Here is a 13,151-nt window from a genome sequence, read left to right as displayed (position 1 = left end):
TGGTGCATGGCCTACACCACAAAACGTACCAGGAAAGACTAAAAGATCTTAATATGTATACTTTAGAGCAGAGAAGGGAAAGGGGGGACATGATAGAAACTTCCAAATATATCAAGGGTTTTAACAAGGTACAGGTGGGAGACATTCTCCACAGGAAGAGGAGCAGCAGAACACGAGGACATGCACTGACACTAGAGGGAGGAAGGTACAGGTGGGAGACATTCTTCACAGGAAGAGGAGCAGCAGAACACGAGGACAGGCACTGACACTAGGGGGAGGAAGGTACAGGTGGGAGACATTCTCCACAGGAAGAGGAGCAGCAGAACACGAGGACATGCACTGAAACTAGAGGGAGGAAGATTCAGGGGAAATGTGAGGAAGAATTACTTCACAGAAAGAGTAGTAGATAAGTGGAATAACCTCCCATCAGAGGTGGTAGATGCAAATACAGTAGTTTAATTTAAACATGCTTGGATTCGGCATATTGATATCCTTACAAAAAATAAGGATCAAATATGGTTTGAGCCGAGGTAACATGTTTAAAAAAGGGGCAGACTAGATGGGGCAAGCGGTTCTTATCTGCCGTCAAATTCTATGTTTCTATGTTTAGACCTCCATGGTCCACCTCACAGGCCTGCTCAAATGTGACCTTCTCCTCACAGGCCTGTGCCCCAACATGGCTCCTGTACCTCAGGTCTGCTCCCATGTGACCCCTCCTCACAAGGCTGCCCCAACATGGCTCCTGTACCTCAGGTCTTCTCCCATGTGACCCCTCCTCAAAGGCCTGCACCAACATGGTTCCTTGTGCCCCAGGTCTGCTCCCATATGACTCCTCCTCACAAGCCTGCACCAACATGGCTCCTGCGCACCAGGTCTTCTCCCATATGACCCCTCCACACAGGCCTGACCCAACTTGGCTCCTGTACCCCAGATCTGCTCCCATGTGACCCCTCCTCAAAGGCCTGCACCAACATGCTTCCTGTGTCCCAGGTCTGCTCCCATGTGACCCCTCCTTACAGGCCTGTCCCAACATGGCTCCTGTACTCAAGGTCAGCTCCCATGTGACCCCCTCCTCACAGGCCTGCCCCAACATGACTCCTGTACCCCAGGTCTGCTCCTACGTGACTCCCTTCTCACAGGCCTGTGCCCCAACATGGCTCATGTACCCCAAATCAGCTGCCATGTGACCCCTCCTCACAGGCCTGCACCAACATGGCTCCTGTGCCCTAGGTCAGCTCCCATGTGACCCCCTCCTCATAGGCCTGCATCAACATGGCTCCTGTGCCGTAGGTCAGCTCCCATGTGACCCCCTCCTCACAGGCCTGCCCCAACATGGCTCCTGTGCCCCAGGTCTTCTCCCGTGTGACCCCATCCTCACAGGCCTATCCCAACATGACTCCTGTACCCCAGGTCTGCTCCTACATGACCCCCTTCTCACAGGCCTTCCCCAACATGACTTCTGTACCCCAGGTCTGCTCCTACATGACCCCCTTCTCACAGGCCTGTGCCCCAACATGGCTCATGTATCCCAAATCAGCTGCCATGTGACCCCTCCTCACAGGCCTGCACCAACATGACTCCTGTGCCCCAGGTCTGTTCCTATGTGACCCCCTCCTCACAGGCCTGCACCAACATGGCTCCTCAACCCCAGGAAAACTCCCACGTGACCCCTCCTCACAGGCCTGCCCCAACCTGGCTCCTGTACCCTAGGTCAGCTCCCATGTGACCCCCTCCTCATAGGCCTGCATCAACATGGCTCCTGTGCCCTAGGTCAGCTCCCATGTGACCCCCTCCTCACAGGCCTGCCCCAACATGGCTCCTGTGCCCCAGGTCTTCTCCCATGTGACCCCCTCCTCACAGGCCTGTCCCAACATGACTCCTGTACCCCAGGTCTGCTCCTACATGACCCCCTTCTCACAGGCCTTCCCCAACATGACTCCTGTACCCAAGGTCTGCTCCTACATGACCCCCTTCTCACAGGCCTGTGCCCCAACATGGCTCATGTACCCCAAATCAGCTGCCATGTGACCCCTCCTCACAGGCCTGCACTAACATGGCTCCTGTGCCCCAGGTCTGTTCCCATGTGACCCCTCCTCACTGGCCTGTGCCCCAACATGGCTCCTGTGCCCCAGGTCTGCTCCCATGTGACCCCTCCTCACAGGCCTGCACCAACATGGCTCCTGTGCCCCAGGTCTGCTCCCATGTGACCCCCTGCTCACAGGCCTGCACCAACATGGCTCCTCAACCCCAGGTCTGCTCCCATGTGACCCCTCCTCACAGGCCTCTGCCCCAACATGGCTCCTGTGCCCTAGGTCAGCTCCCATGTGACCCCCTCCTCACAGGCCTGTGCCCCAACATGGCTCCTGTGCCCCAGGTCTGCTCCCATGTGACCCCTCCTCACAGGCCTGTGCCCCAACATGGCTCCTGTGCCCCAGGTCTGCTCCCATGTGACCCCTCCTCACAGGCCTGTGCCCCAACATGGCTCCTGTGCCCCAGGTCTGCTCCCATGTGACCCCTCCTCACAGGCCTGCACCAACATGGCTCCTGTGCCCCAGGTCTGCTCCCATGTGACCCCTCCTCACAGGCCTGCACCAACATGGCTCCTTTGCACAGACCTGCTGCGAATTGACCCCCACCTCACTGACTTGTCGACTTTTTGACTGTCGACCTTCCAATTGTCGACCTAATACATGTGTGGACCTTCCAACCCTGCCGATATTAGCCATGTTGACCTTAGCCCTGTCGTCCTTCAGTGGTCGACCCATTGCATGTCAATCTAAATAGGGTTGACCTAGTGCCTGTACCCCATTAAAAACTTCACCTGTAATATTAATATTAAGCGAACGTGTTCCCAGTCACGGTGCGGGAAGGAACATTGCAGAAATCCAAACAATCAACGGTACATGGATTACGTCCACTGCATTATTCAATCTATCCCCAAGGTTAATGCCTGGGGGGTCTATGTCTCGAAAATTTACTATAATTATACCTTCCCCATTTGATAATAAGGAGCTCTGTCGGGTGCCATCAAGTGCAAAACACTTGAATTCCCCCCTAGAGAAGAGGTGCATTCACTTTTTTATATAAGGGTTCTGTTTGCTAAATGGCTGAATCACTACATTTATTGTAGCATCCTTTTTTTGCAGCAACATTGTTTAAAAAAATTGAAAACAAACCACAGTACAAGATCTCAGACTGCTATCATTTTAAATGAACTGGATACATGTTGGCTGAAATTTGAAGGCCACGCGCGTCTGCGGTGGGTTTCAGAAGCACATAAGTGATGTAACTATCAGGGTATAGCTTTGTCCACAGGCAGAACGCACAATAGGTTCTGTGTAAGTGTATTGGTGACCGAGACTCCAGTTCTGTTTGTCATGAAAACATATGAAGTCCATTGAAGTGGAGAAGGGTAGAGTAGGACATATAGATGTGTCCCCCGGATCTGGCCGTGGCTTAAGGGCAAATGGTGGCCCACTGGGATCCTGGGATTGGCATCCATAAAAGAAAAATCCCCCCCCCCCCCCGTCCAGGGCCGGTGCAAGGGTTTGTGGCACCCTAGGCAAAACTTCTGCCTTCTGCGCTAAATATATCCTCCCCAGCCACAGCACATAGTAGTAACACATAATACTGTACTAACCCCATAGAGTAACTCAGGCAACCAGTACCTGGGTGCTGCAGCTGTCACCTTCGGGTTGACAGGGGCGATGCTTCCAGCCTCTAATTAATGGTACAGTGGCTGGGCAGGAGGCTGCAGCCACTGACAACCTAGCACTGCTGCCGTGGAGGCACTGTTCCCCGCTGACGCCAGAGGCGGAACTACCATTGGTGCAGCAGGTGCATTGCATCGGGGCCCATAAGTACTAAGGGGCCCACTGCTGCCAACCACTGCTGTGTGGCATATTGTGAACTTAGGTTGGACTGCAGGTGGGAGGCCTAAATTATATTTTTGCACCTGGGCCAACTACTCACAAGTTCCGCTACTGGCTGACGCCACTGGTGAGGGGCGGGCGGCAGCTGGGACCAGTGTCTCACCACCAGCGCCAGCAGCAGGAGCCCAGATACTGTGTAAACTAGCTTTTTTTTTTTTAAAGAATGTTGCTGGGAGATACCTTTTCCCGGAACCTGCTGCTGCCAACATTATATTGAATTTAAATGTTGGGCTGAAGAGGCGCCCTGCCCCCTTCCCCGACATTAACTTACTTGGGGAGCGGGACAGGCAGCAGCTGTGCGGCAGGTGAAGGCAGTAGCCGGGTGTGGCACCGAGCAGCGGAGCTGCTGAAGTGGCAGGCGGAGCTTCTCTAGTGGAGCTGGGAACGGGCGGTGAGAGAGTCCTGGCAGCAGGTGCAGCAGTGCAGCCCGCGCAGTGTGACCTATGACCTAGACATGCTGCACATGCCACACACCGGGGTCGGGAACAGCCTGGCAGCGTCTGATCAGATGCTGCCTGGCATTAGACTACGCATGCGCAGTCAAATCCCCAAATCCTGGACATTTTGGGGCCAAATCCCAATGGGCAGTTGGAGACCCCAAAAAAGGTACCGTACTGTACCTGCCAACAAGGTGCAGTTGGAGGGTATGTATGCAGCCCTTTTGCATACGATGTATCGTATGCAATCCCAGTCATGGCGGTGGAATCCGTTAGATCCTTATGGCAGCTCGTGAGCTGTGCGATTGCATTGCGAGGCGCACGGGAACACGCATCGCAATCGCAGGAAGACTTGCGTTGTGACACTTTTCATGTAGTCTGCCGCAACAAGTAAATGGCGTCCTTAACTCTGCCGCTGAGCGGAATCTGTATTTAATATTGTTACATTTATTTTGTGAACTGCGGCGCATATCGTGTCTCTTATCAGTGTTCCATATAAGAAACCAATGTTCTGTGATTCTCAAGGACACGGAGAACATTAAAATGTGTTTTTTTCCATTCTTCCGTCTTCTTGCTGTCATTTATTATTTGTTTTGGACATAACATTTTTTTTTTTAATATGAGCGGTGGATATATGTCAGTAAAACAAAGCCTTCTCCCCAGATTGCTGACACGTGCTCTGTTGTGATTTCCTAATCTGATCTTCTCTCTGTCTGTCTCTTGCTGAACACTCGGAGCAGTACAGGAGGCTGAGCAGGAGGACACGCAGGTGGTTACGGAGAACCAGCCTCCAAAGTCTACTAAAAAGGCCAAGGCGGCCGGGGCTGCCAGCTGCCCCTCTGGCAGTGCCAGGAAAGAGAAAAAGGGAAAGCAGAAAGGTCAGCCGCATGCTTCCTACACATCAGGCAGCATTGCATGTTTCTCGTCATACGTGTGCGCATGATACTCTGTACATTGTGGAGCAAAACATGACTTGTGAATGCACGGATCACAAATTGTGTCTCTTTGGTGGATTGCCCAACATTTCTTTTTATTTGATACTTGTGACTTTTTGTATCTTGCAACGAACCATCTCAGTAACTGGCCTAGTATGCGGCCAGCCTGCATGCCATCTGACTGGTCATGGGTCATCTTGGCCAATGTCATTGTCTTGTGATGTGATGTACGGGCATGAAACATCCCGGTGTGATGAGCTGGTCATGGAGGGTGGTGGGTGACAGACGAACGGTCAAGGTTAATAAGGTCAGATGGTCAACATGAAAGCAGCCAGTAGACAGTACAAAAGGATGACACGTTCAAAAGGTTGACGTGACTGTGGCCAACACACATGGTCGACGTTTTTACCTTTAGTACCATTGGGCCATATATGGATAAACATACAAAATGATACCCAAAAATAAAAATAAACTTGGGTCCACCTTTTACGGCGACCATTTTCATGACCGTTGTTACTTGTCAAACTTTTGTACCAGTCCATCCTATCAATGTCTATATAAGATTAAACCGATGGATAACAAGTGAAGTGCGCAGTTTACGTACTGTGTCCGTAAACCTATAACCTTTTATTCCTAGCTATGGGCGAACAAAGCATAGCGCAGCGTAGCGAACCTTGTCCGTGTATAAAACACGCTATACCGATACCATTAAAGCTGTATCTTTTCGCAGTACTTAGTACTCAAATGTAAGTACAAAGTCAGGTACTGTTTCCTTATAAACCTTTCCGCTTATTGCGAATAAAAGCCAAGACTTGGTATTAATTCCGGAAAAAGCGGATAAATTCCCTGTACCATATATTTCTGTCCCTAGTGGACAACAGGGGGTTACAGACATATAGAAGCATAGAACAAGATAAACAGACTAATATACAATACAAAATAGGTTCTAAACTAACAGGGGAAAAACAACAGATATAAATACAATCAGCCACAATACAGCATTTACATACAGGAATGCAACAGTTACGGTCTCATCAATAGCGCTGGCGCAGACCCGGTCCGAGCTCCCTATATTCTATCCAGAATATAGTCCAGGAAGAAGAAGAAGAAAAAGCACAATGAGAGAGCTCTTAGGTTGTGCTTGACCTCTTATAGTGTCCAGGTAGGGGGAGGACAGTGAGGGTCTCCATTGGTCAGAAGATCAAGTGTCGCTTCTCTTGGATTGGTGCAGGGGAATGCACCTCTGTGTCTTTATTCTTTAGGTATCGTCATAGGGGTCGTAAACCAACACTGTAAACCAGCTACATCCGGATCTCCCAGGTACACTGTCCTCGTGGCAAAAGTGATAATTAAATAAGTAATTGTTCCATAACTTTTGGCTGTTAAAAGTTGCAAACTTTATACCAGAACCGGAGCGCTGCGCATGAGAGACGGAACACACAGATGCTAAATATGTACAAGAAAGATCGTGTTTTACCATTTAAGCTATGTGCTGTGAATTAAAACCATTTATCTATATTGTATTAGAATGTAAGTGTGGGATATTAATTTATGTATTTATGTGTATCAGTATGGCTGTGAACGGGGTTCGCCTTATTATAAAACCTGGTTCCTATACTTCATTTACGTAACTCTGCGAACCAAGATGGCGGCCATACCATCCTTTGCGTTGTCATTTTTCATGTCAAACTTTTTACCCCCGTTGACCTTTTGTAAACATCAGCCTATTGACTGTCGATCATATAGTGTCGACCTAAGGGCTGGCGATCCTGTTATTCCATAAACGTCACAGAATGTGGTATAAAACCAACATCCGGTCTGCCAAGGCCTTTGATGCACAAACACTATTGCCAGAGGTTTCCCCCGAACACGGCGCTGAGCAGAGAACGTGAGTCATCATCTCACATTGTTGGCATGTAGCAGCCAGGAAAGCATCTGAGATAGGCTGGCACGGAGGATAGTAGCGAGGAGAGGAAGCTGCTGGCAGCGTGCGCCTGTTACCGTTCTTCCTGCCATTCTTCACAGCTTTTCTCTCCAATTGTCAATTCTCCTGTTGGGTGTTACTTGGTGTGGAAGCTGTTTGTGGTTTCTGGAATAGATTTGTAGTACGATGCGGAGGGTAGTATAAGGTAAAGGAGGATGAGACACTGGGATGCCCAGCGTTTCCGCTCTGATGCCAACAGCCGTAGCCAACACCTGGAGCTGGAAGGGATTTATAACATATATTTAATATATAGATTTGTTGGCACAGTAACATCAGTATTCTATACGGTGTATAGAGATACAGGTTTCGTACTTTTGTCTTGTTGCTGCTTCTGTTCTTGTGATTCTAAAGCACCGATTGGCTATTGGTTGCTCTAGTTTTGTCTTCATTGGCTACAAGTTTGTCTAGTTCTGTGAGTGTTGTAATGCTCTGATTGGCTGCTGTGTTATCTAGTTCTAGAATATGACCATGCTCTGATTGGCTACTGGGTGGTCTAGACATTTGAATGTTCCAATGCTCTGGTTGGCTACATGTCGGCCTAGTCCTGGGAATGGGTGCACAGAGGTCTAATATTTTTAATGTATTCATTTTCTGGTTTTAGAGGGGTCTAACCTTGTTATACCCCTTTCACACTGCACCTTCGACTCAGGTTATTGCCGGGTTGCTGACGCGTCGAGGTGCAGTGGGAAAGCACCAAAGTTATGACCCGGGTCGACCAATCCTGCAATTCCACCCGGGTTATAATAAAGGTTGAACCCGGGTCGACCTCTGTAAAATGGGTGATCCAGGGTTAATGTGAAAGTGCAGGACCCGTGTTGGACGAGCGATGTACAAGGGGCATCAGTGTTCTAATGCTCCGATTGGCTACAGAGGGATCTGGTCTAGTGAGTGTATTAATGCTCTGGTTGGCTAGTCGGATGATCTAGTCCGCTGATTGATTGCTTTGACTGGCTATGGATTGGTCTAGTTCTTTGAGAGGCTTTAAAGAAGTATAGTCCTGCGAGTGTTTTAATGCTCTGATTGGCTGTAAGTTGCTTAGTCCTGTGAATGGCCTAAGTCTCTGATTGGCTGTAGGTTGTCTAGTCCTGTGAATGGCCTAGGTTTCTGATTGGCTGCCGAGGGGTCTAGTCCTGTGAATGTTCTCAATGACTGCTCCTGAGATAAATAAATGCAGACCATGTCTAATGTTCCTGCCCGTTCCCATCTAGCTTGTAGATTTATCTTTGCTGGTTCTGACAATGCCGTGTAAATATAGGCTATAGGTCATTGTGAGTTGCATATAGGTATGTTTTCTGATTTCATCTCACAACTCATGTCACTAGTACAAAGTATTATATATTATATATGCAAATGAAGGGTTAAGCCTGGCCCCGCTCCCCCAGACAAAAGCTGCAAGGCCCAACCATTCAGCTGTTTGCATATAGTAGTATCGGTGCTTGTTATCTGTTGGCGCTACGCCAACAGATAACAAGCACCGATACTACTATATGTGAAGGTAGTGATCTTCGCTTATTGACGGCGATGCGAGCAATAATAGGCGATGTCATCATTACTGTGCTTGCCGGTGATATGCGCCGTAACATAACGCGTGAGGCTGCTGCGGAGCTAATTGAATCGGCCCCTAAATATAATTTTTTTAGCAGCAAAAGAATGTCTGATTAGCTGTAATTAGCATTGAAGAGAGAATAGCTTCGTTACTCTTTCTGGTATCGAGCGCTCAGCTGTTATTTACCAGTAAATATGCTAATTAGGAGCAGACTGAGAAATTTTTTCTCTGCAACACTTTCATTTTTTTTATAATATTGTACAAATTGGAAATTAAAATAATAATAAAAAAACCCCACTAGACAATCCATCATTTGTTAGCATTTCAGAATATTCCGATTACTACTTCACACTCCAATTCACAAGTGATCCTCAGTCATTATCGGCATCCCCTCCTTCATCACTGATGTAGGAAGCCGTTCGCGGCGCTCCGAACACAGAGATCTCTATCGCGGCAGAATGTTTGATAGTTGAAGGTTTTTTTTCCCTGTAGTCTGAAATCCAGAAGTGAGATTCTCATTATCTCCTTGAACATAAAGCAAAGGATTAAATCTGGGATGTTTTGGATATTTTTGCGCCTTTGAAGTGGTTGCGCTTTTTGATAGTCGGATAAAGAGGCCGATACAGGCTCAATGCCTAAACGTGCAAAATAGAGGTGAATCTACTAATATCTTCCAAGGTTGTATAAAGACTTTGGCCCTTATTCTGATCGGTGCGGCCCGATCAGAATATGCGGCCGCGACCGTGCAGGCGAATCCCTGCCTTCCATACGGATCGCCACCTGCCGTCCGTACGCGGATATGTGGCGATCCGCATGAAATTGGACGGGGATACGCCTCCTCCATGGTGGGAGCAGCCCCTGCATTCGATGGTCGCCAAACATCGAATGCAGGGCCGCACGCTCCACCAGGTCCCGCAACACAAGACCACACGGACACTTGTCCGTGTGAAATCTTGTATGGGGGCGGCCAGCTGACATCCGGCGATGTCAGATGCCCGCCCCGTACCCACGCATCACGGCCTCATTACCATGCATACGCCCCGCGTTTGCATGGGAACGCCCATGAAACGCGGGGCGTATGCATAGGGTAATGAGGATAAGTAGCCCCTCACGCCCCTCTACGCCCCCTGTGCGGCGTATAGAGAATCCTTGCGGCGAAATCGCCTGCACATGCGCAGAGTGACCTCTGCACATGCGCAGAAGATAAACATCGGCGGCCCGTACGCAAGCGGGAATATCCGCATCGATCAGAATAAGGGCCTTTGAGAGAAGAGATGTGCGATTATTTTAATGTGTTGGTATTTAAAGTGTTGGTTTAGATTTCATTGTAAATGGGGTTATTCAAACTTGTAAATGGGGTTATTCAGACCTGTTCGCTTCTGGGTGATTTAGCAGAGCCTTGCGATCAGATAGCCCAGACAGAGTGAAATCCCGTCTCATGCAGGTCTGCAAACAGCTTGCGAAAATCTCACTGATCGGCGGCTAGCTGCACATCCATTGTGTGTGCGCAGACTGCGCCACTGATTTGTAACTGACCATCACATGATTTCTCTTGCAGCGACGGCATGCAAAAGAGATGGTATGGGTGCCAGAGCCAGGTTACATGCTAACCACAGGGTACCCCCTGTGCCCCGCTTTAATCCGGCCATGATGGGGGTGGGTATTTTAACCCTTTCAGTGCCAGCATCTCTGTGAGAGATATGCAAAAATGCCAGGATCGCTCACATTTGTTATATAAATTCAAATAGAAAATGTTTAAAAAAAAATAAAAAAAGGATTATATTTCCTATATAAGGTAACCCTTACAGGTCATTATAATGAATACAAATGTTTACTTGGCAATGTTCACACCTATTTTGACAAAATTCACTTGGCAGTCAGAGGGTTAATCTGCCCAGTGAAGTGTACACAGTATAATGGCTACCTTGTAGTGTGGTTAACTGACCTGTGACCTCTATCTTTACGCAAAAGGGGCCAATCAAATATGTGTCACCGAACGATCACATGTCGCGACAATAGTATCAAAATATTTATTACCTTCATTTGTGAAACGGGAACAGATAATATTAATATTTAACCTAGGGTACAGAAAGGGGTGATCTAGTACATTACTTATAATAAAACTACACTATAATTAATGCTTGGCATAGCGGCTATTAATTAGCATTATCATTTAAATACCCAGAACACTCTGCTATCATAGACAGTGATATTAAAATATTCTTTCCTTATTTCACACTATAGCTAAGTGCGAGGTGACTGACGCATTTCGCAGGTTGCATTTTGTGATATTAACTTTTTTTTTATTGAAATTGATGGCCAATGTGGCATCTCCTGGTAATAAATTGGGGGGGAGGGATCAGGCACTTTCTTGCTGTATACAGGCTCGGAAAAAAAAAAGTGTTGTCCTTTAATAAATCTTTGAATACAGGAAGACAAATGGACCAACCAAACTGCGGGATATCCCACTGTGCCACAGTCATACACATGTGACATTTCTGGTTCACCGATTATCCGCCTCTACAGGTATCGATGGTCCAGCCGCCTTCCAAGACGAAGTCCAGGACACAGGTAGTCACGTGCAAATTCTGACCGTGGGACAGTCCAGCCACGAAGAGGATGAAGTCGAGACGGTGGCTGGTGGTCAGCAGCAGAGCAAGCAAGACCTGAGACTGACCATGCAGAAGAAGGGTAAGGGCCGCCGGTCGTCAGGTAGCAGCTGATTGGCTGGATGTTTATCTCTCTTTATCACCCTGGCATTTATCGCTTGTTAAGGCTTAATACATCTGCCCCAGTGGTTGTTATGTCAGAGTACAAAGAGAACAGTCGTTCAGCAGCAGAATCTAGAACACAAGTTATCTTAGGTGTCTGCAAATACAAAATAATAGCACTTTGTATTATACTCTAATGATGGATCTATAATCCACCAATCACTGATCTGCGATACTCAGTGTAGTCAGTGCTAGAGGCAGGGCAGAAGAGAGCCTGGCTGAGCCCAATCACAATCACAGAGGCGTGGCCATGCACCCTTAAAGAAACAACAGAAAATAGTACTTTTCTTGTCTCCCTGGCCACACTGCACCCCAGCACAGAGCAGTGTGTGCTGGGGGGAGGACAGGAGATGCTGCTGCTCCTGTTGTCTGGTAATGGAAGAGGACCAGGCCCCTCTATCAGACCTGGGCCCGGATTATAACTAGTACCCCCCCCCCACCCCTGGCAAGAAGGGGTATTTATGATATTTTAGCAGCACCCATTACTATAACAAACTGTAAGTAATTATTATTACCTTATATAAACCTTACCAGTGGGTTATCCATATGAAATGGGGTGGATGACTAATAGGATGTTTGGTATAAGCAAAGTCTTCCACTCAAATACGAACACCTATAACTACCTACTAAATAAGGAGGATACTGGAGACATCAAAAGTATTAATTGATATTTTTTATTTTTGAAAGAACATCATAATTAATTAATATACAAACCGCAAGTGTTATATACCATGCCGATTCCGGGGCTGGGGCTGCGGGACAGTAAATACAATAACTTCCTGGTAAAAGACAGGTGATTGCCGTGATTGGCTGAGAGACAATCACATGATGCGGCACGTGACCATGTCACATGACCGCACGGAGAACACGTAGGAGATGGACATCGGGCAGTCACATGACTATCAGCCCGAATATGTCTCAGTAGGCTGACCATGTGACGCCGGACGCCGATCACGTGGTACGGGACACCGACCACGTGATGCAGGAGCGCGGTCACATGACTACAAACGTCAGATAAGAATATATTAAACCCAGGGGGAGGTACTTGAAAATCCAAACGGATCTGTGATTGGATAGAATTCACACATGACACAGGGACAGTACTCCCATTGGTGGGCCATCAATGAATAAATATAAGCCAGCTGGGGCAATCAGGTTGGCCTTGATAAAGCTGATTAAGTCAGCGAAACGCTTGCGTTCATATTGCAACAGAACACAAAAACATCCTAGAAATCTTTATTGGACATCTTATAAGTCTTTATAGACACAAAAGACCAGTAGAAGCCTTGTCACACCATTATAAACGGTTACCCACAGAGGGAGAAATCACATGTTACACAACGTCACTGACAGAAATCAAACTAACATCTTTCGAACTGGATTCAAATGTGATTTTAAAACACTATTTCTTTCTTTGAACACAATGTATGTCTGTATGTAAAAGTTTTTTAACCCCTTTTTTTTGCTGCAAACCCCATTCCCGTACAGTAAATTCTGGGAATATTAATGATTAAATAAATAAAGGTTATATTTTATGATTCCTTGT

At 47.6% G+C, this 13,151-nt stretch overlaps 1 protein-coding gene across 5 annotated transcripts in view; it reads left to right on the top strand.

Annotated features, from left to right (window-relative positions):
- TUB (TUB bipartite transcription factor) overlaps positions 1-13,151 on the top strand; it is a 184,668-nt gene that overhangs the window by 156,401 nt on the left and 15,116 nt on the right. For 4 of the 5 annotated variants that reach the window (XM_083164653.1, XM_083164655.1, XM_083164654.1 and 1 more), the window contains 2 exons: positions 5,110-5,247; positions 11,361-11,525. In XM_083164653.1, the coding sequence (XP_083020779.1) occupies positions 5,110-5,247; positions 11,361-11,525 (303 nt within the window). The remainder of the gene's footprint in view (positions 1-5,109; positions 5,248-11,360; positions 11,526-13,151) is intronic. The other variant, XM_083164652.1, reaches the window with a different exon arrangement.

Source organism: Crinia signifera, chromosome 11, assembly GCF_055691185.1.
Source record: "Crinia signifera chromosome 11, ASM5569118v1, whole genome shotgun sequence".
Taxonomy (NCBI): domain Eukaryota; kingdom Metazoa; phylum Chordata; class Amphibia; order Anura; family Myobatrachidae; genus Crinia; species Crinia signifera.
This window is presented reverse-complemented; position numbering and strand designations above follow the sequence as displayed.